The 27,717-nt window shown below is 32.9% G+C and overlaps 1 protein-coding gene across 1 annotated transcript; it reads right to left on the reverse strand.

Moving 5' to 3' along the window:
- LOC145259614 (failed axon connections homolog) lies at window positions 1-27,531 on the reverse strand. Its single transcript, XM_080117270.1, has 6 exons — window positions 27,317-27,531; window positions 18,049-18,175; window positions 14,437-14,633; window positions 6,389-6,588; window positions 1,173-1,289; window positions 1-350 (listed from the first exon to the last, which is right to left on the reverse strand). The coding sequence occupies exons 1-6, from the start codon at window positions 27,427-27,429 to the stop codon at window positions 271-273; spliced, it is 834 nt and encodes a 277-aa protein (XP_079973396.1). The 5' UTR covers window positions 27,430-27,531; the 3' UTR covers window positions 1-270.
- Between the last annotated feature and the right edge of the window lie 186 nt (window positions 27,532-27,717).

The raw sequence follows: 27,717 nt of genomic DNA on the forward strand, positions 1-27,717 counted from the left end.
TAAAAATAGAAGTTTTATCCAAACAATCTTTATTTGAACTCCTGTGACAAAATTACAACCTTTGTAATGAAAATATGTTTATGTAATTTTTTTTAATCAAACATTAGGTGTTGCAATTTTTTTAACATAAAACGTAAAAATAAAAGTGCTATAAAAATATTTACGAACTGTTTTTTGGAATAATATTTTTATAAACTGTTTTTTTTTAATCAAACTAAAAACAAAGGCAGAACACTCTACACAACTTGGATACAATTTATATCTCATTATTTAACTTTGTTCTTCATAAATTGGCCAGAATTCGTTCTTCATTTTTTCATAATAAATTGTCAGATTTGGATAAGTATTTTCTGAAAAAAAAAAAACATAAAAAAGATTAAATTAAAAGAAAAATTATGTCGTTGTCATCTTTGCTTTTTTTATAATAAAATATATTATAATAAAAATATATTTTTAGTCTTTATTTTTTTTCCAGAATGATTTTTTAAATAAAATATCTTATAAAATATAATTTTTGTCTTGAATTTTGAATGTTTTTTTTCAGAATTTTTTATATAATAAAAATTATTTTTAAAAGGTTACATAAAATAGGGTCTTTACTTTAAAAAAACATTTTTGGTCTTTATTTTAAAATGGTTTTTGGAATGATTTTTTTTAATAGAATATCTTATCATAAAATATATTTTTAGTCTTGAATTTTCTTTTTTTTTTTTTCAGAATAGTTTTATATAACAGAAATATATTTTTTAAAAGTTACATAATATATGGTCATTGCTTTAAAATATTTTTTAAATTATTTTTCGTAATAAAAAATATTTTTTGTCTTTACTTATAAATGTTCATTTTTTTCAGAATGATTTTATATAATAAAAATATATATTTTTGTATTTGTAATATAAAATAAACATATTAAAGTTTATAGCAACAAATCTGAAAAAAGACTAAAAAAATTGTATTAAAAAAATCAAAATTCTAGAATTTTGCATCCCTATTTTAATAAAATAAACATTTAAAATATTTCACATATAGCAAAAATCTGGAAAAAAAAGGGCCAATTAACGTTGCTAAATTTTCGATTATATGGAAACTGGAATCCATTTTGTAAATATTAATAAAAAGGGACATTTCCTTTGCAGGTAGGAATCACGCTATGGAAGCACCAAACGTTTTACCTTTAACCATTTTTGTAATAAATGAAGACTCTCGCATCAACCACATCATTGCGATCATTCCAAAAACGGCACAATCTTCTTCGCATGGTTTATCCCCCATCAAGTATGGTTTATCACCTGCGGTTGAATTAAAAGAAAAATTATCTTAGATGCAAAAAAACAAAAAAAAAATAAAAAAATAAAAAATGAAAAAAAAAAATTCAGACTATTAGTAAAGTTGTATGTGAAATAAAGTTTATTATTCTCACAATATTTAAGCCGATATAACCACCAACCATCTTTAGGTGTGTCTCGTCAAACTTTGAAATCTTCAAATAGATCCCTTAATATACACAAAACAAGATGGCGACCGAATTTGACGTGATGCCATGTGATTTCATTTATTCACATAATATTGACCATTCAATTTTTATTAAGTTTACATGTGTAATACTAAATGGATTTTAACTCGAAATAATTCCTCATTCAAATATATATATATATATATATATATATATATATCTATATATATATATATATATATATATATATATATATATATATAAATTCGTATTCCCGTCTGTTTGTTTGTTCATAATTTAATTAATATAAACAAAAGGTCCGTAAATTTACTCTTTCATTTATTTCTATATATATAGTATGATTCTTGCAAAATATACAATGAAGAGATCACTTCATTTGCATATTACATTAAGGAAAATCGATTTGACTAAATAGCGATATGTTAGTTAATGTTTCTAGCAAGAGAATTGTTTGACGTGTTTTATTTAATATTATTATTTAATCAACTTTAAATAACAATTATATTGATAATATATTTAATTTAATTTATTTAGAATTGTTGTTTCCGAAATGGGTCTAGAGTTATTTTACCCTGGAAACTTCGGAACATAAAAAACAACACTTCACTAAATAACATAATTTGGTAACCTCAATAAGTTTCTTGCTTGAAAAAATAATTCCGTGTAGACAGAAAAACGTTCTGTGTTTTAAAAAAATATCTTCAAACAAAATAAAAACACTTACGAATAAACTGAAAAGATTCAATTTGTTTGTTTTTTTATTATTCTTGAAACGGCTATACTGAACCTTTGACCGCTCCGAGAATTGAAATTTAAGCCACACTTTTAGAAATATATATATTATATATAACTTGAATGCCATAAGCTATAATCGAAACCGAAACCAAAACTTATGAAGAATTCTTAGTAAAATTATTTATTACAAGAAATGGAAGTACATAACAATTAAACGACAGTCACTCGGATGTAAGCGTGACATACAAAATAAATAACACACACGCTATCCTATAAATATATAGATAAAGGTATAAGGAATACAACGTTATTAAATATAAAAGAATAAATAAAATTAAAAAAAAAACAATATAAAGAGTCAAGTAAAAAAAATGAAATAAAATAAAATGAAAATACGACGATAAGGTAAATTTACAGTGGGAGAAAGTTCATAAAAGGCAGAGGATGTTATCCAAAGTTTTTAAGCCTTTGTTGAGTGCAAAGCAGTGTCGAACTATTTTTCAAAATTATTAATAAATAAACAGAAGTTCCTCTGTCAGAAGTACAGTCTCCGTCCAGTTTAAATGGTGATTCAACGTAACGAGTTGCGGTTGGTGATGGAAATCATGAAATCTTTTAGAATATTAAAGCCGGAACGAAAATATAATGAGTAGATATTACATCACTTTTTCGGGAGAGAATGGTCTGAAACGGAAATTAAATTCAAGATTTACATTGTGATTCCAAATATTTCATATCCGGAGTGAAAATACGTTGGTCCTTGGTTGATGATGTAGGTATTCCTGAATTCAAATTGTGTATCCTCCCCACCAAAAAAAAAAGTCGAAGTAAGATTATTACCTTGTATAAAGTGTTACATTTGGTAAAAATCGCCTGTTCTTTCTTTCATTGAATTATTTCGATTATTAATTATTGATACTTGGCGGTGATATTCCGATACAAAACCTATCTGAGAACACTGCCAGGCGCATAAAGTACCTTTGTGTGAAATTTCATCAAAATCGGCCCACTCGTTTTCAAGCTCACACACACATAGACAAAGTTCCTTTTGTATAATCGTAGATAGATAGATAGATAGATAGATAGATAGATAGATAGATAGATAGGCAGGCAGGCAGGCAGGCAGGCAGACATTTACTTTTCATTGTCATTTTAAATAAATATTTACTATTAAAAAAAAAAAAAAGTAAGAGGCTATTTCGCCGCTTCCGGTAAAATAGCCAAACATTATTTTAAGCTTATTTAACCGATTCCGGTAAAAATCAAACTGTTTTATGCATATTATGCCGTTCCTTGTAAAATAGGTCCAAGGTTATTTCCCGGTAAATATATTATATTTGTTAGTAATACAGGGTGTTCCAAAAGTTTTAGGCACATTTCAAGTCCTTATATTTGTTTAACTATGAATGGTAGTAAGATGAAAGTGGTGCCATTTTAAAGCTAAATGCATTAATTTTTTTGTGAGACTATTGATTTTTAAAATTCTTTTTCTGATCCAGTAATGGCGTTCACTCAACCAGAAAAGGCGTTTTGTGTGTTTGAATTTGCAAAAACTGGATCATAAACACTTGTTCAACATGCATTTCACAAAAAAAAAAAAAAGATCTCACACCTTGCGATTTATTTTTGTGGGTATTTGTGAAAGGACTGGTCTATGTGCCTCCCATTCCAAGAGACGTGGATGAGCTGAAGGCCCGAATAACAGAAGTTGTTTCAACCGTTGACAATGCAATGCTGGGACGTGCTTGAAAAGATTTGGACTCTCGGCTTGACGTGTGTCGTGTGACCAATGGTACATACATTGGACATGTTTGAATATTAATAAGGAAAACTTGAGATTACAAGCTTTCTGAATATACCAGATGCGTTTTTATATCCTTAAGAGTTCTCGAGATATTCAATGTTAAGATATGCCCAACACTTTGTACTAGTAAGGTAGGTTCAGAAAGCCGAATTAATACAAGTTTCTTTATATTTCTAATTTTTAAGACAATTTTTTATTTTTCCTACTACTACCAGATGTTGAAACATTAAAATAATTTATTAAAAATAAAATATTATTTTTAAAAAATGCATCCGTCTCAGAATATTCAGGCAAAACAGTCCCTGCAAATCCAAAATTCATCGTTGGGGAAAGTTGTTTTACCAATGCACTTCAGGTGCAACCACTGAAAACAACTGTAACAGGTATAGGTTTATCGGGTTTGTAATTATCTGACTCCATAAAAATAAATAAGACAGACATTATATTTTCAAGGCAAGAAAAGCAGTTTTATTTATAGATCGAATGTATGTATAGATTGTTCGTTTTAGTAGCTGAAGAGAATGTTCGTGAATGTGTGAGAGAAAAATCAGCGTGGGGGAAAAATCAATAAAAAGAAAATGTTCATTTGGTTTGTACTTATCGCTTTCGGTGTGAATCGGGCAACGGTTAGTAAATGAAGGCGTTCGGCCCGTAACGTGGGATCAGAGTTGGCATCGGTTCATTACGGCGTTTTCTTTCTTTTCTTCTTCATATCTCTTGAGATTTGGTGACAGAATCCGTCCGTACGTTCACTGACATAGCGAGACGAATTCTCTTCTCCAAAAGCGGCGCCAAAAAAAAAATCCTCTTTTTTTCAACCGGTAGCCCTGCGTTCAGCCGGTGCGTACGAGACACTCCTTTCCCCGTCTCCAATCGTGGATGTGTCCACCTCCGATTCGTAACCAACTCTCATCACGCCCCCCCCCCCCCAGAGGGGTCACAGACAGAATCCATCTCGTTCGAATCCTACCTTCCGAGAGAAATGACATTGAGAGATTTTGATTTACTGTGCTGACAATTTTACGGCTCCATACACATGCTCCACAGCTTTCCAACCTTCGGATCAAAATATCTGCGGATATTATAGATTGAAACCTTCTCATCCAAACATGATGTTGGTATTAAAAAAGGGGTTTGTTAACCAATTTGGTGCCCCCATATGGAGAGTGGCATATACATTGTTTTTAAAATATAATTATCCACTGACACGTGTTTCGTCGTCTAAGACTCATCAGAGTGACTGAGATTCAGCCACTTTCATGAGTCGTAAACAACGAAACACGTGTCAGTGGATAATTATATTTTAAAAACAATATATATATATATATATATATATATATATATATATATATATATATATATATACGCATCAAGTGCGCTTGAAAACCAATTCACAACGTAATATTAGGAAAATAAACAAATATTTTACTTGTTTGAAATTTATTACAAATATATTTCGGAGGTAGACTCCATCTTCAGTGTGTTGTTTTGTTTCTTTTTTTTTTCTTTTTCCTTGCCATGTTGTAAATTTGGAGCAAGAAGACTGTTTGTATAGAGCCGCGTGTTGTATCTGGCGGTTGTAATTTGAAATAGTTGAACTGTGCGTAGGTAACGCGAGAATAACGCCAAATGTATTCTTTGTCTTTCGATTTGAAATTTAACCATTTCACGTCATAAATTTTTAAATTTATAGAATGACTAAAATTATATATATATATATATATATATATATATATATATATATATATATATATATATATAGAGAGAGAGAGAGAGAGAGAGAGAGAGAGGGGGGGATTGAGTTTAAAACAGTTTATCTAAAAAAAATTTTAATTCATGGAATGACTAAAATTATATATATATTACCGGAACCGGCAAAATAAGCTTAAAACACAAGTTTTGCTATATTTTTGCTATATTACTGTGACCGGCAAATTAGCCTGTTCGTTACAAAAACAAAACAAAAAATATTTACGATTAAAAAAACATAAACAAATATATTTGCTTCTTTTAACTTAAAGTAATATTTTTTCTTCTTATGTTTTAGGCGTATTTTTTTTTTAAATATTCTCCTTAAGTCTGAAAAAAAAAACCCACTTTATTTTACAAATAAAAACAAAAAGAAACCGCAGGAGCACTTTGCCGAATCTTTATTTGTTGTACCTAATTTTGTCGTGCCTCAATTTGCCGTGTCTAGATCTGTCACGTGTAAATATCACACGAATAAAGAATCAACAGGAGTAGTTTTGTCTTGTCGTACATTTATCGTGCCTTAATTTGTCGTATATAAATAGTAAAACCGTTATCGAGATATACTGAATTTCCGCCGAAGATATTCGACTTAGAGGCTGTTTTCATGCTTGGATTCAACTTACCAATATGATCGTTCAAAGCTTGAAGGTCTTGTCGGCTGATTCTTTCCACTTCCTCTTCCGTGTGTCGGCCATAACCTTGAAAGTAGGACATAACACTCGTCGCCATTTTAAGCTTCCACAGGTCTAATCCACTTAATGTAGCTAATCTCGAAATGGTTGGATCGCCGTAGCTCTGAACCCAGCGATTCATAATAAAAGTCCTTAAAAAAAGAAAAGAAACACCTTTAATTTAATATATATATATATATATATATATATATATATATATATATATATATATATATATATATATATGAACAAATGATTAATAAAACATGTTAAAAGACATCTTCAAAAAGAGTTAAAAACATATTTAATTTTTAAAAAGGAAGCACAAAATAAGTGGATAGTCCTTAATCCGCGGAGTTCCGAAGAAATACTCTCCTTCTCATCAGAGGGCAGGAATTAGCAAAATACAGGATCAGATTTTGCATATAAAAGTATTTAATGAAACTACAAGTAAGTCACAGATCTTACTTGGTTAAAAAAAAAAAAGGGTGAGGTAAGGGGAACAGGAGGCAAAAGAAAAATGATAAAAAGATTTCACATGAATGGATAGTCCGGTGAAGGGTAAAAATCCAAAAATGGTAAAATCCAAAACGGTCGAATTTAAAATTTCAATCCAATGGGTAAATTCCAGATGGTCCAAAATAATCCAAAAGGCAGAGTTCCTTAGAAAAAAGCGCAAATGGAATGAATTCCAAATCATTAAAAGAAAAAGCCCTGGAGAGAATATTTAAAACACGTCTGTCAAGGCTGGATGAATCAAAAAAATATTTTATATTTATAATATATTTTAAGTTTACCATTTTGATTACCTTGGTAAACTTATAGTAATTTTTATTTTTATTTTTTATTTTATATATATATATATATATATATATATATATATATATATATATATATATATATATATATATAAGGTAAAATTAAAAGCCAAGAATAATGCGAGATTTTTTTTTATATAGAGCAAAATTAAATGAAAACAAAAGAAATAAATTTCTTCTTTTTGTTGTTTGTTTTTCTTTTTCACACAAATTTTAACTCTAAACAACAGTAATTTTTTTTCCTGTTGTTTTCAATGGTGTTATAAATCTCAATATATTTCAGACCTATTAGTCCTTTTTCAAGAGAAGACAGCGGAAGAGTGTTCAAAATTGGAAAAGCAGCTACAGAGTTTGCCACGTGATACCGCGAAATATAGAACAAAAAATGGCGTTAGAAGAACGTTAAAATAAATTAGTTGGTTTTTAAAATACTTGTTGCGTTTGTGAATCAAGGGAGATGACTATTCAAGCAAGGGTTGAAGGGGGCAACTCTGTGAGATTTTATTAATCATTTAATTATTTTAAAACAATAATTTTTTTTTATTTATTTTTCTTTTATATTATTATTTTAATTATTGTTTTTCTTATGTTTTAAACTTATATTATAAAAGCGGAGCTCAATTCCAGTCTATTGTTTAGTGTGGGAGTATTTTTTGAAATAATTAAAGATTCGAGAATACGAAGTTGACCTACGTTTCTTGAAGAAGCAAGAATGTTGATGTGAAAATCCGGTTCTGAATTAATGCAAGTGCAAATATGTTTATAGAACGACGAAGCAGTAGTGTTTAAATGCTCTTTAATGCGGTGGTGAAGCAATCTGGTAGTGCTTCCAATGTAAGATGCACTGCATTTAGCGCATTGTAGGTCGTAAACAACGTGGTTCTTAAAGCATAAACCTGTGTGTGATATTGGGCAATTAGAGAGTGAACAAGGGGAAGGTGTATGCGATGGATGTTTTCGGTTGAGCTGTTGTCTTAAAGTAGATCCAGTGTGGATGAGTTGAATGTTGAGTCCCTCGCTGCGGATGGCTTTTCGGATTGAAGATGAGATTTTGTCACTGAGGAAGGGTAGTTTTAGAAAACAATTGTTAGAGAAGGGTCGGGTGTTGCGTTTTTTCTTTTTAAGTGAGGATAGGATCGTATTAGGGTAGCCGTTTAGTGAGAGGGTCTGTAGGAAATTGTTAGTGTGTGTATGTTTGTCGGAGATGTTAGTGCATTTGTCTTGTATGCGTAAGATTTCGGCATGTGCATAGTTTAGTTTGTCCTTGAGAGGTAGTGCAATTTTGAAATGTACGAAGAGGCGTATGCTGGCGGGTTTTCTGTAGAATTCAGTGCATATGGCACCATTTTTTTTTATTTGTATTTTAAAATCAAGTAGAGAAAGAGATTCAGAAGAGTCTGGGTGTTCTATAGTAAATTTTAAGTTTGGGTCGGCATTATTGAATTTGTGGAAAATGTTAATAGCTTCTTCGCGGGAGTATGTGATAATTAAAATGTCATCGATATATCTAGTAAAAAGGAGATAAGAGTAGCAGGTACTAAGGGTGTGTCTTTCGAGTTTGTCCATATAAGCAATGGCAAGAATACCGGATAGACTGGAGCCCATGGGTAGTCCAGATACTTGTTTGAATGTGTTTTGTAAGAAAGTAAAGTAAGTGTTGTCTACTATAATACGGAGGAGTTGTAAGAGATCTCCTGGAGTAATTCCGAAGCATTGTGGGTTTTTAGATGCTATAATGTCTGCCATGAGATTGATGGCTGGATGTGCAGGAATGGAGGTGTATAAAGAAACGACGTCTAGGCTAAATGGGTATCTGTATAGTTTGAGTAGATGGTGTGGTAGATCGTTGAGTCTGTTAATTACTTGGTTGCAACTACTAACATGGGCTGGGAAGGTAGAGAGTAGAGGTTTAAGTAGGCGGGATATTAACCAAGAGATTTTATAAAGGGGACCGTTAACGCTTGAAACAATGGGTCTGATCTGTATGTGTGTGCTATTTTTGTGGGTTTTAATAAGGTGATAAAAGGAAGGTAATTCGCTGTATTTAGTAATAAAATTTAGTCTGTGTTGTTTTGGGAGATTTCTTTTAAAACAAATTTGAGACCATGTCTTGTTAATGTTGTTCTCAATACGAGCAGCAGTGATATTATGTGCTGGGGTGTAAAGGTCGGTATTGGAAAGATGCTCCATAGCAAGGTTGTTATAAGATTCCTGTGATATAACGCAAAATTCTCTGCCCTTATCAGAGGGTAAGTAAACTAAGTCTTTGTCTTTAAGGGATTTAAGGGTGAGGTATTGGTTCCTGGTAAGATTGGGGGTAATATGGTGTTGTTCGCGTTCAAGTATTCTGAATGAATATTTTATGCTTTAACCTTGAAAGTTTTAGATCTAATGGAATATGATTATCACCACAATGAAACTGACGGATAAAGCTAAACTCAACATAGAAACGCAGTTCTGCAGAACTGCTTACCACCTTAAATGGCTGCACGCTTTCGCCCCGCACGATAACAATAACACCCCCACAACCTCTCAGGTAATCACAACACCTCTTTTCCTGTTTTTCAGCTTGATCACCCTTTATACCCACCTCCTAATAATATTCCACTATTTCTATATTATACGGCCTCCCCAAAATACATAAAGAAAACGTCTCTATGAGACCTATAGTATCTAACATCGGAAGCGTCACCCATAAATTAGCACGAGCTATTGCCCAAATCTTAATTCCACTAATGGGCACCATCAGCACTTCTCATATCAAAAACTCTGGTGACCTCCTAAATAGAATAAAAACTATGGACATACAAAATAAAACCATGCACAGTTTAGACATAATTTCCCTCTACACCAATATTCCAATCAAAAAATGCCTTAATCTACTCCACAAGCACTTAATCAAAATTAAAGCCGACCTACCTTTTTCCTCAGATACACTAATACAAATCATAAACCTCATCAATGATAGAACCTACTTTCAGTTTAATAATTCTTACTACAGACAGAAATTTGGACTCCCTATGGGTAACCCCCTTAGTGGTGTACTAGCCTGCTTATTCTTAGAATTCTTAGAAACCAACTCTTTTGAATACAGACTTCCTAACAACTCCACATATTTTAGATATATAGATGACATTCTTATTTTTCTCCCTAAAAACACACAAATAGAACAAATTAGAAATAAATTAAATTCAGTAGAACCATCTATAAAATTTACACATGAATCCGAACAAGACCACTCCCTAGCTTTTCTAGACATACTCCTCATCAGATCAGAAACCGATCTGAGTTTCAAAGTACATAGAAAGACCACACACAAAAACGATTATATTCATTACTAGTCGCACCACAATGATAAAATAAAGACTGGCATGATTATTGTTTTTTTTTTCTTGTGTGCCTTTAGAATATGCAGCCCCCAATATCTTAATGATGACTTTCAATACATTACGAATGTTTTAAAAAAACTACAGTACCCATCCTATTTCATTTCTTACGCAAAGAAAAAAGCTACGAAAATACACTATAATATAAACAGACAGAAAAATAAAACAAATACCTCACTACTAAACAGATATCTTTTCATTCCCACCCACACCAAAAATACAAAAATCTACGACACTCTTAATAGACTTGGTTTTCACTTGATACAAACAACTTCCACAACAATAAAACAGACATTAAAAACTACCAAGCACTCTCCCAAAACACTCACATACGACACCGGTATATATTCCATCCCATGTAACAATTGTCAACAAGCGTACATAGGTGAAACACAGCGAACATTGAAATTAAGACTTTACGAACCCAGAAGAGATATAAGGAATGGTAACGCCCTAAATGCACTCTTTTGCCATTGTGCAGAACACGATCATTCATTTAATTTAGATCATGCGAAAATGATAAAATACGTGATAGATAGAGCTAAAAGAAGACTTTTAAAATCAGCACTAATATTAAACACGAGTACTATTACGCAAAGAAAAGGCGTCTACCATTTAGCCCCTAGCATAGGGAAAATAATAATCAAAGAACAAAATATCAAAACAGATCCTGGTTAACCATTTTTCTTAAATATTTCAACAAAATGAATAAGTTTAGAGAGAGAAGAAAAAAGTGTACATATTTATTCAACGCATTTTTAAAAGTGTATATACAGACATTGAACAAACCAACCTTCCCATACACACACATATGTTTGTCCTTCCCGACATGGGTAGGATTCAAAAACTGTTCTCTTTTTCGTATGGTCTATGACTTTTTCTTTTCTTGCATTTTTACTTCAATATCCTGAAGATGCCCTCCGAAATAGGGACGAAACGTTGATTATTTTAATAATTTCATTCGGTTTTTCTATTTTTCTCAATATATATATATATATATATATATATATATATATATATATACTACCATGGGTACAGCTAGTAAATATATATATATATATATATATATATATATATATATATATGTATATATATATATATGTATGTATATATATATATATATATATATATATATATATATATATACTAGCTATAGCAGTATATATATATACTAGCTGTACCCGGCCATGCGTTGCTGTGGCTCAGTTTGTTTAAATGTAACAAAAAAAACAAAAAAGACAAAATGTGTGTTTCTTATGTTTATGTTATCAATATTTGTGGATACAAAATATTTTGATGTGTTCTTTTTTTCTGTGCAGATGTAGAGATTGTCTGATTTGCCGACTGTAGAACACACAACATATACTTGTCCACATGAAAAGCAATCATGCTGTAGATGTAAGTCACACAAATGTAAAAGATTCCCTGTGCCTTGTTAATGGTTATTGCAAACGCCAGGCGAATTGTGACGTGCAATATCTTAAAATGTTAACATTAAAATATAGTAAAATATATTAAAATATATTAAAATATAATAAAATATAGCGATATAAAAAAAGCGATAAAAATAAACAGTATAATTAATCTAGGGATTATGGCCTAACGGTTAAGGCACCGGACTGTGGTAAACATGGCCTGAGGTTCGATCCCTAGAAACAGTTGAACTACGCTGACGAGAGGTAACGACCTCGAAACACGCGTGTACGTAGATTACTGTTTTAAAAATAATAAATAAATAAAAATGTTATATACGTCCAAACAAATTAAAAGGGCGATTTTCTAAGTAAATAAAACCGTATGTATCGCTTGAAAAAAGCAACAATAACTAAATGTAAAATATATGTAAATATAGTAATATATATTAAAATCCGTTTAAATTATTCAGTGCACGTTCACTGCCTGTTCTCCTTGAGGTTGACAGAAGGGAAACATGAGGGTTTAATTTTACTTTAAACATGTATGTGAGCACGCACTGAAAAATCTCATAAATTAAAAAGTTTAGCCGATTTTCTTTTTGCGTGAAAGTATAGCGTTTTATCAAATATAAATCGATAGAAAAATTGGAAAGAAAACTGTTTAAAGAATAAACCAACAAAGTAATTCAGAAGTAAGAAAAGAATGTACAATGTTGTTGGATAAGTTTAAAAAAAAAAAAAGGAAATATTTTGGTAAACAGTTGTTTTTTTAGCCAAAGAAAATATATTGCTTTCAAATATAGAATATTCGTAAACATTTTGGTGCTTCTTCGTTATTGTAGTAAAATTCGGAAATCGAAATACTGATTGCTAAGTGAAAGTAATAGAATCTATGTAATTGTCATGTTGCAGTAATGAAAATATCCAAAACTTACGAAAAACGATTAATTATTTTTTAAAAATAGTTTTCGAAGAAATTAGACATTTTAACGATTTCACTTGTGTTTACGGCTCATGTGACGTGTAACACGGAAGACTGAAATAATTGTGGCATGATAATTAGGTAGATAACATGGTTTATTGTTGAAACTGACAAAAAAATGTAAGGAGTAATCATGATTTTTTTTTTAATTAAATATCAAATTTTCGGCTGGCCGATTTCACTACAATAATGAAGAAGCGCCTTTTTTATCAGCCGACATGTGCAATGAATGCCCTGCGCCCCTGCATATATTTTTTGGTATACTTTCAGAATTTGGCCCTGGTCCTCGGGATTTTGCATCAATTATGGTTTGGACTCGATCGGCATACGAATTTCCAAACAAATATATATATATATATATATATATATATATATATATATATATTGAGGGAATTAGACCAAGAATTGAAACCCCTTAACATTAAGTTTTGGGGGCTCAAATCAAATTAAAAAGTTAGACCCATGTCCAAGTAACTTACATTTAAAGTTTCAAGTGTTTAGATCCAAAATTGGCGGAGGAGTTTGGTAGAGTTTTAAAAGGTCAAATCGTGGAACCTTGACCCCTTGACGGCCAAATGTTTGGCCGAAAACTGATTAAAAAGTTTTGCCCAATCTCAATATTCCTTATGTCAAATCTCGAGTCTCTAGATCGAAAATTGACAGATTTATTTGGTAAGGAAATGCACACACACACAAACACACACACACACACACACATTTTCACTTTTATATATATATATATATATATATATATATATATATATATATATATATATAAAGATTACATGATGAATGTCTCAAATTTTTAGACATTTTCACTTATATATATATATATATATACATGATGAATGTCTCAAATTTTTAGACATTTTCACTTATATATATATATATATATACATGATGAATGTCTAAAATTTTAGGCTTAAGCTTCAGAGGTCTTAAGAAGACATTGAAAAGCAAGGCATCTTGCTTAATTGATATCTAATTACTATGGATGAAATTCAGTGTAAATCAACGTGTAACATAGTGTATACGAGTACGTGAGAAAATATTCGCAGCAGCGGAGGATGGATGGCTTGCAAAGAAATTAGCAGCAGCAGTAGCCGAAAAAAATGCGTATATGCAAATTAAGAAGTGTTCGCGAGTTGGCGTGACAAGAAAAAGAGAAAAAGGGCACCACGTGGTCTGGAGAAGACAAAAAGCGACGTCGAAAAAGATGGACGCGTAAAGTGGAGGACAAGAATGGGCTTTTTAAGCGGTGTCGAACGAGAGAGTAACGGTAATAAATTATTTTTATTTAATTATTTCCTTTGTTTATTTGTAACTACAACGTTACAAATGTAACTTCCGGTACAATTTAATTTGAGTTGTTAGCAAATGACCAAAGGCATTAACTTACCAGTAAAGACTTTCTTCGGTCATTTTGCGCATGGAATGAGCGATTGCCTTCTCCTTCGCTGTCAAATGCTTGCTCAAGTCGACATTGAATTCTTTGTTGAGGAATTCGATAATAAATTGAGAATCGCTGTACGCTTGACCATTATATATGATCCAGGGAGTTTTTCTTTTTGGTGATAGCTTCATACTATACACATTCTGGACATAATTTAAAAAGAGAAAGAAAATTGAAGACTGTTTTTAATTGAAATGGCAATGTTTTAAAACTGGTTCTTTATATAAATATATATATATATATATGTGTGTGTGTGTGTGTGTGTGTGTGTGTGTGTGTGTGTGTGTGTGTGTGTGTGTGTGTGTGTGTGTGTGTGTGTGAATAACAATAAGAGCTTATAGCTCTTAAAAAACCGCTAAGGTAGCGATATATATATACATATATATATATATATATATATATAACATAAAGCTGAATGTGTGTGTGTGTGTGTGTGTGTGTGTGTGTGGTAGACTATTTTTAAAAACTGATTACATATAATGATAGATGTATCGAGACACAGGAATAGGTATGTTTGATCTGGCAGAACGGTGGTTCATTAAAATTGTGGGGTCTGCGTTCGCGCCTGATCCACAAAGTATGGAAATAAAAAAATTTAAAATAAAAAAAAAAACGTTTACAAGTGTTTTTGATATAGATGTACATAATAATACTTTGATAAGTATATTTTAACTTAAATAGGGATGGTATAATAAAATTGTGGGGTCTGCGTTCATGCCTGGCCTCCATAGAATGGAAATAGGCACAAACTTTAATAAAGACTTTTCATATCTATCTGCATAAGTATACTTTGATAATTATGTTTCAGTTTTCAGAAATATGGTATAATAAAATTATGGGATGTTCGTTCGCGCCTGACCTCCATAGAATGGGAATATGTCACAAAGTTTAACAAAGTTTTTTAATATAGATCCACAGAATATTGTGATAAGTGTTTCAATGTGAACAGGTATGGTATAATAAATTATAAGGTTTATCCATTTTATTTTTACTTTTATCATATTTTACTTTGGTTTTGATACCCCCAAATTCAACCCAAATTTACAACCCTTCCTTTTCATAACCTATGATACTTTCATAAATCAGAGTCCATTTTCTGTAGGCTGTTTTTGAACCCAGTCAACGACGGGTACTTTTTCTAGTATATATATACTCAAATTATTAACGAGATTACATTTTTTTACCAGTTTCAGAAACTTACTGGTAGTTTCGTATCAAAAGCTTCTGAAACGTTGGCAATGCGTACTGTGAAATTTTCGTACTGTTCCGCACAATGTAAACAACTTGCCATCGTAATTGCTGAATCCACGGTATTTGAGGTGTGTCAAATTATTAACAAGGCAGTTTGTTTCGTCAATAAAATGGGTCGTAAAGGTGGTTTGAGTAGTTCTGAAAAGAGTACTATTACAGAACAGCTAGCAAAAGGTAAAATTACCCTCGAAATATCGAAAATGATAGGAAGGTACCATCGAACTGTGAAGAACTTTGTCAAAGACTCTACAAAGGTACGTAAGACGGCTGATAAAGGTAAATTTACAGTTGTTTCACATCGTTCTCTACTCCAAATTAAACGTGAAGTTGTTAAGAACCCTGGGCAGACAAGTAGAGAAGTTGTTGACCAAGCCGGATTGAAGAATGTCTGAAAAATACTTTATGTCGCCTTCTGAAAGAAGTGGCAAAGTCTGTTAAGCCTGTGACAAAGTCTCCGTTAAAGCAACATCACATACAAAACCGATTGAAATAGGCAGAGGACAACATGACAACGGATTTTTCCAAAGTTTTGCTCACGGATGAAGTGCGTGTCACTCTTGATAGCCCAGATAGCTGGAGCAAGGGATGGGTCCTAGATGGACGACATCGTCATTAGCGTTTAAGGCGCCAACATGGTTGTGGTGGGATAATGATTTGGTCTGGGATTATCGGAGGTACTTTAGTTGGCCCATGGAGAGTCCCAGAATGCGTAAAAATGATGTCGAATGCTTACATAGAAAGAGCACTTTGAACCATAGCCGAAGAAGCAATGGTTGACGTTCAGAAAAAACATTATTTTTATGCAGGATAATGCTCCCTCGCATTCAGCAAACAAAAGCAAAGAGTATTTGCAACAACTGGGGTTTTCTGGGCTACGGAAAATGTAGTGGTTTGCGAATTCACCAGATTGGAATCCAATTAAGAATCTTTGGAGTCTCATGAAGCGACGCCTCTATGCAAGTAGACACCAATTTTAGAGCAAAGATGAGTTGTGGGATGCTCTCCAAGAGGTATCGCTAGGAATAACTGTTGACGAAATCACAAATTTGACTAATTCTGTAGACCAACGTCTTTTACAAATCATTCATAAAAAAGAATCGCATATCCCCTACTAATCATGTCGACGTAGAAATTGCTATGTAGTTAGTGTGCTCTAAGGATTTTTCCTAGTTCATTTAATGTTTGAAAATTATTTCAATAAACAAGTTATATTATATATATATATATATATAGTTTGGACAATGTTTAAATATTGTAATTTTGCATACCCATCTTAGTAGCAGCTAAATTATGTAACGGTGAGAAGCACTGACTGTCATCTAGTTTCTATCCTGGCTTGAGGTAGTTGCTAGTCTAGCCGCACTGATGAGCTGTGATGCAGCCAAACAGCACTGTATGTGGATTACTATAGATATATATATATATATATATATATATATATATATATATATATATATATTTAATATTATTATTATTATTATCATCATTATTATTATCATTTTACTATAATAATTATTAAATACCTACAGACACTGGTGTTTCATCCTTTCGAGAGTCATCAGTGAAGGATGTCACGCTTAACGCCAGTTGAAAGACTCGAACCCCAGTAACACAAGTCATGTCTGGCTTCATTAGCAAGGACCCGAACCACTAGGATACCGTCAACCGTGAGAGATACAGTTGAATTTAAACATTTATTCTTATTAAATGCTTTTAACGTCAGTCCGGGAGTGATCTAGTCATTAAATGACAATCTACGCATATGAACTAAGTTGACCGACGTTATTACAACTGAAAGTGCTCAACGACAAGAAACAAGTTTCTTAAAGAGGCTGACATTATTATTTACTATAATAATTATATATATATATATATATATATATATATATATATTAGTGAATTGCTCTGTAATTACATTGAGCTTCTTAAATAATGATTGTAGTAGTATAGTAGTAATCCACTTTATAGAAGCACGTTTTAGCGCTTACCACTGGACTGACAATACACATCTTTACCTTCCTCAAACAAACTCTGCCAAACAACATCATGGCTCGTAAGAAAAAAAATATATATTGTATTGTTTAAAAAGAAAATTCCTGATGAAGGCTTTATAAGCCGAAAATTTGAAACTTTAAATAAATAAATGTTTGTTTATTTTTTTTTTTAAAAATACAGATACGCACGTTGTCGTTCTTTCTAACTTTATATTTTGAATATATATATATTTGTGTGTGTGTGTGTGTGTGTGTGTGTGTGTGTGTGTGTGTGTGTGTGTGTGTGCACCGATACTGAAAACCTGCACTTTACCTGATAAGGTATATTGGCCATTCGCATATATGTCCCCAATTTGACTGCAAACGGACACAGGTTTGGGGCGACCGGAGTTTTGGGCACCTGGCAAAAGATGACCACACCTTTTGGATATTCCGTTGGTCTGCAAAGAAGAAATGGAAAATCAGGCACGAATAACCAAATTTTCAAGAATTTCTGAGAGTTCAATTTGCCAACAGTCGAGTTGGTTGTTGGATTTTGCGGCGTTTCAATCCTTTTTGTAGATATTTTAACCTTAAATGGCACAAAGGGTTTGTATCAGGACGGTGCCAATAATTTTGTCGATTTAAAATTTCATCTGGAAAATGAAAAATTGTTTTGTTTTTTTTTAAATCTTTATTCATAACAATAACGACCTTTTATTTCTATAACTTGATTCAATCTTGATTCAAACGAGCTTATATAAATACTTCGCTTGTAAAATTCTTTAGGGTTTTTTTGTGAAATATGGCTCTAACTTATGTTCCATTTTCTATCGCGATTTTAACCTCAAACTTAACCTAAAAGAATGATTGAAAAACTTATTCTGTCAATTTTATCACAACATGAAGAATTGTGGATTTGCAGAGAAGATAACAAACAAAAAAAGGTCAAAAGTTCAAACAAATAACAAATGAATGTTACCAAAGGCAAGATAAATTACTCTTCTACCTACATGGATAAGTTTTATTGTTTATTGAACCAAAAGGAATTCCCCATTATAAAAAAATAGTGCGGGGTGTTGCAATATTTTTTTAGATATAATGGGGGTATATATTTAAATGCTGCTCACATCAGCATTATGTAGCACAAGGCCAGAAACTGGGAACCCCACAGGCTCCTATAAAGAAGGGGCACTCCTGCAATTTTAAAAATTGCCTGAGTAACCCCGTTGGCATTCCCCGGTCGGGGCGCCTCAGGCAGCAAGCAATAAACTCGCCCTACCGGAAAGCCCGGTGGCAAGGCCTGGGAGGGTGGACCTCCTAGTTATTAGCCAGGCGGCGTACCTCAGTCCAACAGGTGCTGAGCCGGTTCCCGGCCCCTCACCTGTTGGGCTGAGTATCAAGTGACGAATCCTTGATGTGTACTACCCTGTCTCCCTGCAGCCGAAGCCGCTAGGAGACCTTCCCCATCAGATGAAGTGATTATGGGGGTAGTTATTTAATTGCCGCCCACATCGGCAATATTTGGCACAAGGCCTGGAAAGTGGGAACCCCGCAGGCTCCCCTAAAGGAGGGGCACTCCTGCAATTTTAAAAATTGCCTGAGTAACCCCGTCGGCATTCCTCGGTCGGGGCGCCTCAGGCAGCAAGCAATAAACTTGCCCCACCGGAAAGCCCGGTGGCAAGGCCTGGGAGGGTGGACCTCCTAGTTATTACCCAGGCGGTGTACCTCAGTCCAACAGGTGCTGGGCCGGTTGCCGGCCCATCACCTGTTGGGCTGAGTGTCAAGTGACGAATCCTTGACGTGTACTACCCTGTCTCCCTGCAACTTATGAACTCAGCATTACTTATATTATTAATTAATTAGAATTTTTGTTGAGACGAGTAATTTGTATTATTTATCCATTTATTTATTGCGGACTATTATCCTCATCTGCATAGTTGTTGTTCCATGACGTTTCGGCCAACTATTCCTGTGGCCTTTGTCAGGTGGTTGCTGCAACAAGATAGGAACTCCGAATTTCCTAACTGAATCCTCAGTAATTACTGCCTTCCATAGTTGTTGTCGTCGTCTCACCACATTTTGGCCAACTAAGCCTCTGGCCGGCTTTGGGTAGGATTGAAACTGCTATCTTCAAACAATGCTCATTTGGAACCATAGAGATTCGAACATCTCTATCCACTGCGCACATTATTACTTGCTTTTCAAACTGAATAAAAGCTTTAAAATACACAAAACTTATCCAGGTGAGTAGAAGAGCAACTGATCTTGCTTTTGGCGTCACTTTGCATGCACGCTATGTTATAATGGATTTTGCTCAAAATTTGGAATAAGGATTCTAGACATTAGATTTAGTATTAGTAGTATTGCAATTGACTTTAATCTTCATGGTGCGAAATTGTTCTTTTCAGCCAATTCATTTTATTTGTCCTGGACAAGGTTTGTTTCCTGACCGTCATATAAAAGTCATAAAATCACACAAGTAAATGAACTTTTCATATATAAATTATTATTGTCATTTTAAAATGTATAATAAAAAAAAAAACATCCAGTGTTAACTTCTTTTTTATTTAACGTGGAAGATTTCTTTCAGAATTTATTTGCTTTTTTGTGTCTTAATTCGGTCACTGGACATATTATCCACTTCTATAGACCACCTTTGAAAAGATATTGAGTTAACACATTCATGTGAAAAACAAATTTGCTTTTGGAAGTGAAGAGGAATGCAGATCATAATAAAACAGAAAGAAAGGGATTAGCTATTCGATCTATTTGCTTTTTAGTGTCTTATTTCAGTCACTACATGCGTTCCTCTATCTTAACTTTATCCAGAGAACAGGCTATCTCTGCCCAAGGATAAACTACTCATAGAATTTCGGCAGTCAACAAAATTTCCTAATTCTTTTCCTTTATATGGTAACGAAGATCTATCTATTTACCTACTATTAGCAGGGAGACCCAACGTTGTCCGGGATTGAATGATGGTCAACGAATATTTCACACTCCTATATTTTTATCGTCATCGAAATCCATGAAATCTCCCGGGAGGAAGCTTCACATGCCTCCATGCAGTAACTTAGTCCAAAATATATTTTATTTTACATTGCACTCTAGAGAACCTACTGTTTCTTTTATAAAATTATTTTATATAAACTTCTTTCACAATTAACGAAAAAAAGAAAACGTTAAGAAATTTGAACCTACAGACGACGCCATGTAAAAAAAAAAACAAAAAAAAACATGCTATAAACTTACCCACAGTAGAATTTTCACGACCCGTTGTGCTATCTTTGTTGCTAAGCGATATCATGGAATAAAATGGCTTTATAGATGATAGATAAATTAAAATAACGGTTTTGATAATCGATTATCGGTAATTATCTGAGTTATTCTGAGACAAAACTTAACTAAGATCACTCCCAGATTTATACGCTACAGTTCTGTAAATTTTAAAGAAAATCTGCTCAGCCGTTTCAGAGTCTATAAGGAACGAACTCACACATACACACACACACACACACACACACACACAAAATTACATTTATATAATTGTAGAGATTATTTAAAGGAACTTTGTATGTGTTTTTGTGAGTTTGTTCTGTATGGACTCCATACAAATGTACTTTATGTATCTGGTAGTGTTCTTAGACAGGTTTCGTATCGGAATGTTTTCGATGATCAATAATTGAAAAAATCCAATGAAAGAAAGAATAGGTGATTTTGACAAAAGTTAACACTTTATACAGCCTAACCTTACAAGTGCATTTGAAAAGTTTTATTACCACACAAGCAAATATAAAATCAACAGTAGGTTCTTTGATATAAGAGCGTGATCGAAATGAATGTTTTTGTTTAGAGCACAATTTAACCATGGTACTTAACTTTTGCATTTCTAACTTGAATTCAAGCCATTATATAAAAAAATAATTTTATAAAATAAATCCTAGGTTCTTTACAGTGCAATGTACAGTACAATATATTGTGGACTAAGTCACTGCAAGGAAGCATGTGAAGCTTCTTTCAGGTGCACCGCAATGGGTCCCCAATTAGAGTAGACGATCAATCGATTTGATGGAAAATGGTGTGCTTTCACCGATTTTGGTGACAAAAAAGTATGGGCGTGTGAAACATTCATGGATCATCGTTTAATCCCAGACAACGTGGGGTCTCCCTGCCAGTCTTTTCATAAAAAAGAGCTCAGTCGAAGTTTATGGATTATTTGAGTGGTTCTATTTCTTTGTATTAAAAGAAATAAAATCGAGACCATGACCAATTATGTTGACTTCGTACTCGGCTAACCTATATCGGTGCAAAATAAGTGAGTCTTACACGGATTTTAATAAAGACAAAGTTGGCTACGGCTTATATTTTTACGACATTCATAAAAAAAACTAGCAGAGTGACCCGACGTTACCCAGAATCGAATTGATGATCAACGAATGTTTCATACTCCCATATTTTTATTTTCATTGAAATTGGTGAAATTGCCCATTTTTCAATCAAATCGATTGATTGCCTGCTCTTATTGGGGACCCATCACAGTGCATCTGGAGTAAGCTTCACATGCCTCCCCTCAGTGATTAGTCCATAATACATTGTAGTGGACTGTTGGTTTTATAAAATTATTTTTTTTTATATGTGAATTAAAGTTTAAAATGCAAAAGTCAAGTATCATAGTGCTGCTGTGCTTTATACAGAAACATTCATTTCGAACGCACCCCAGTCATATCAAAGAACCTACTACTGATTTTATATATTGGGCCTTTCGGCTTATGTGGTAATAAAACTTCTCAAATGTACTTGTGTTGTTAGGCTGTGTAAAGTGTTAACTTTGGTTAAAGTAGCTTGTTCCTTCTTTCATTGAATTATTTTGATCAACCATACTTATCAAAGATATTCCAATACAAAATCCATCTAAAAACATTTCTAGGCACATAGAGTACTTTTGTGTGAAATTTTCATAAAAATCGACCCAGTTGTTTTCAAGTCCATAAGAAACGAACTAACACACACAAGACAACACACACAGCACAACACACGCAACACAACAGAACACAACACAACACATAACACAAACACACACAACACATCACACAACACACACACAACACAACACACACACAACACCACACAACGCACACAACACACACACAACACAACATACACAACACACACACAACACAACACAACACACTCAACACAAAACAACATACACAACACACAAAACACACACAACACAAACACACATAACACACACACAACACAACACACACAGCACACATCGCACAATACACACAAGACACACACACAACACAGCACATACACAAACAACACACACACATGCACAACACAACACACACAATATACAACACACACACAGACACAACACAACACAACACCGCACACACACACACACACACACACACACACACACACACACACATACAACAAAGGTCCTTTTATATACTAGTAGAGACGTGTGAAAAATAAATATCTACTATTCAGTGCATGTAATTTCTTATTGAAATATAATTATTACAAGATGGGCTCCCTTTACCATGCTAGAAAATTACTCAAACCAGAGAGCATTTTATATTTTTACAAAGCCACAATTGTGAGGAGTATTACTGTCACATCTGGGCTGGTGCATCTACTACTAGTCTCTCACTGTTGGACAGATTTCAAAACAGTGCCTCACAGCTAGTAGGTCCAACCTCTGTCCCATTGTCACCATGTTGTATCCTTGTACCTGTTTTACAGACATTTTAATGGAATGTGCTCTGATAAACTCATAGTACTTATGCCCCCTTGATGTATATACACCTGACTAACCTACTCTTCACTGTTGAAGTTTGTAGATGCCAGAAAGTCTTCTATTTTAATGGTTTCTTTCTTATGACTGATAGGCTTTGGAATTTGCTCCCTGTTTTCCTGCTTCCCTAACTGTACTAACCTGCAGAAATTCAAGTTTAATGTGAACAGACATCTTGTAAATTCCCCCACCCCCTATTGTTGCCTAAACCTAAACATGGATTCCATGAACAAACCTACTTCCCTAGAACTGCCCCCATGTGGAACTCTGTTCTGCTGGTCTGCTTTCCAGCTGACTACAGTATCATTATCTTCAAGTCCAATGTAAACAAGTTCTTGTTGAGCCATCCTCGTAAATGATCTAATTATACCAAATTATTTCTACAAACGATTATTATGCAACTGTCCTAATGACTAAAATACACACATTAACACTTATCCTCAAGTGGCCTCTGGGCCTTGATATATGGTAACTCCTTTGTAAAAAAAAAAAAAGAAGCACAGTCCCTTGTTAGACATCACCCCAAATATATGCCTTCTTTGGAGTGAAAAGGAGTGCATTTTCATTTTACTTTAGTCAAAATTCTCAGAAATGAAAAAGCCCCATTTCTGGGTGACCACTTGATCTATACATGAAATATATAGATATTCAAATATTCCATCAACGTTCTCCTTTACCTCTCAACTACGAAGTTAGTATAGAAGTTGTGAACATAATTTCCCCCTTCCCATGTTAGAGCATATATTTCTTGTGGTCTCTTGGTCTTACTGGATTCCAGAACAAGAATTCATCTAGTCTGGTGGAGTATCCAGCTTCGTCCTGTTACTTTAGGTGCACCATTCCTTGTGGGTTAGCTATACTGAGGAGATCTTATTTGAGCCGTGAATACGAAATGTGATTTTGAATATTTAGTTAGGGTTTACTTGTAGAGAAGATTATCCTCATGTCAGGTTGTTCTGACAAACCCTTGTACAGAGAGACCTTAGACACTCGAGGATAGTGTCTAGTAGGCATTGCACCTTTGAATGTCTTGTCAAACAGATTGTTAATTTACAGAATAATCCACAGATATTAAAACAATCCACAGATTTTACAACAATACTTGGGTGGCAGCACATCCTCATCAAATTGTAGGTCTTGTGTGACTTTATATAGTTCACTAAGTCAGTTTAAACAGGAGAAATCTGACACAGATATGCATTTCTATATATAGAGGGTCAAAATGTTTATACATTTTGAGCATCGCCATTCATTTTGTCCATACCTACCAGTTAAATATGTCATGGCCTCTTGGTCATCAATTGAGGTAATATCACTTGGAGAATTTGTACCATCTATAATATAAATCTCACCTGTCTGTTTAAATGTATGTATGTGCATATGTATGTTTGTATATCTCGCAAAAACTTATGACAGACACGACGGATTTTCACGAGATCAGTATCATTTTGAAGCTCGACCCTTCAGACGACAAATATTGAAAAATTAGCTAAATACATCAATTCCCTTACCCTCAACGGGGCACTTTTCTACAGGGAGGGGTCGCTTTTTTCGCTGATATTTTCGAAAGTCATCCCCTCTTTTCTAATGTCTAGCCTTAATTTAAACCTACATCACGTCCGGTTTGGCGATGGGCGCAACAGCAAAGACGTCACTTCTTTTTTTATGTTCTTTTCCTCCTTTGCAGTATGGTTTCGAGCCTTCCTGTCTACTACCACTTTTTTTTTTTTTTTTGCTCAACACAGACCTCCAAACACCCGAGCAACGCCGGGCACCCAGGCTAGTTCCTTGTAAAAGACATTGTGAGGAATCTATATCAAGATCTTATTTGAGTCGTGAATAATATATAATTTTGAATATTTAGTCAGGATATACTTGTAGTGTAAAGAATTCACTGCCAGGTTTCCCTGACAAATTCCTGTATTGAGAAACATTAGACTCTCAAAGATAGTGTCTAGTAGGCGTTCAAGTTCTTTCCAGAAGGCATTCAATGAATTTAATTCGAAAGTGTATACCATAGGACATTATTTTGAATACCCGTCCCAGGACAGGTAAAATTAACTCGCAGATAGAAAAGATTTGCACCACTTTTATGCCTGCTCATGAAAATTAAAATCAACATGCAATGCTATAAATAAAAAAAAACACACTTCTACAAATATCTTAAAACAGGTTCTGTTAATTGTCCCTGATGATGGATTAAGACGGATCTGAAAATACTCGGGCCAAAAGTGAATATGACAGCTACATCAGCCAGTTCTAACCCAAAGCAAGAAAATTAATAGAAAAATTAGAACGGATCCAAGCCAAAATATGTGGACAGGAATTGTCTGCATTATTTATTGAAATATGCCTAAATGAAAGAATTCTGTATATATATATATATATATATATATATATATATATATATATATATATATATATATATATATATATATATATATATGTGTGTGTGTGTGTGTGTGTGTGTGTGTGTGTTAGTGATGCGATGATTCCAATATTTTTCCCAATTCCGATACAATTACCGATTCTGTGCTAAATTTCTGATTCCAATACAATTACTGATTCCGATTCTTTATAAATCTCCAATTATTTAACTATAAGATTCTTATTTCCCCCGATTTCGTAAAAACACATGTCGAAATATGCAGATATTTTCTTAAACGTTAAAATACATTTGTGGGGGATAATCTATCGATTTTAACTTTACTGGTATTTTAAAATCAATAAATATTTATTATTTTATCATTATTACCAGCAATGGGAGATTTTCCTTCAAACAAAATCCAATAAAAAAAGACAATTAAAAGAATCGTTTTGACATTGGAAAATAGGCATCAATTTTTCTAATTCCGATACCGATGCCCCAAAATCTTCCGATTTTTCCGATTCCCTATTCCGATTCCGATTAATCGTTCCAACACTAATATATATATTTATATATATATATATATATATATATATATATATATATATATATATATATATATATATATATATATATATATATATATATATATATATTATTAATACTTTTTTAATCAAAATTTTAATATATTAAAACCCTGGTAATGTTCATATACCAATAAAATCAAACTTAATATTGATTGACTCAATTATTTATGCTTCATGATAATCAGTTTTCATAATCGATCATGCATATAATATTTTCGCAAAACTCAAGACAACCAAATATAAAATGAGAACATCATATTGTTTTAGAATTGTGTTAGAATTGTTTCATAACAATTTGGACGATTTTGAATATTATAGCATTTAAAAAATATTCCAAAATAGCTATTCTTCAGACGGCAAAATACACTAGTTATACATATATAATTACATTCATAATCTCTATCTTAAGAGATCAAGAAATACAATATATGATGTTCTCATTTTATGTTTTGTTGTCTTGATTTTTTACGAAAATGAAAATTATATTTTAAAACTATATATATATATATATATATATATATATATATATATATATATATATATATATATATATATATATATATATATGGAAAGTTTGAATGCAAAACGCGACAAAGGTCATCAAAATTATGAAATTATAGCTATATATAGTAGTCTTGCATTTCAGCACTAAACCACACACCCAAATTAATTTGGTTTTAATATATTTAAGGTTTCAATTTAAACAAATTATATTTATCGTATTTTGCATTCGAACTCTTCATATGTGTGTGTGTGTGTGTGTGTGTGTGTGTGTGTGTGTGTGTGTGTGTGTGTGTGTGTGTTTAAAAAACTAGCTTTGTTGATTTTCACTTACTTTTCCGCAAAGAAGAACCGACACACGAGTTTAGCAACAACCAGCAAAAGAATCCCCGATCCGACAAAAGTGCCGAAGATTTCCGTACAGCTCCATGAGATTTCAGCTGCCATTGCTGGAGAGAAAAAATGACGCGACGTATTTTTCCCTTGATTATTAAATGTAAATCTTAAAAAAGAAAACAAAACTCAAACCGGTTAGATTAAGTCGTTATAGTCAAAGGCTGAGTAATATTCATTTGTTTTTGTTTTGTGTGTGTTCTAGTCATATTGTTAAGAATAATTGGAGTATGTCGGCTCCGACACACATCAGCAGAGAATGTACTAGTTACAAGCTCAGCAATAGTAAGGATATGTGGGATCCCTTTGTAACAAAAAAGGAAAAAAAAAAAAAAAAAAAAA

Source organism: Euprymna scolopes, chromosome 35 (assembly GCF_053919585.1).
Source record: "Euprymna scolopes isolate OS-2025 chromosome 35, ASM5391958v1, whole genome shotgun sequence".
NCBI classification, from domain to species: Eukaryota; Metazoa; Mollusca; class Cephalopoda; order Sepiida; family Sepiolidae; genus Euprymna; species Euprymna scolopes.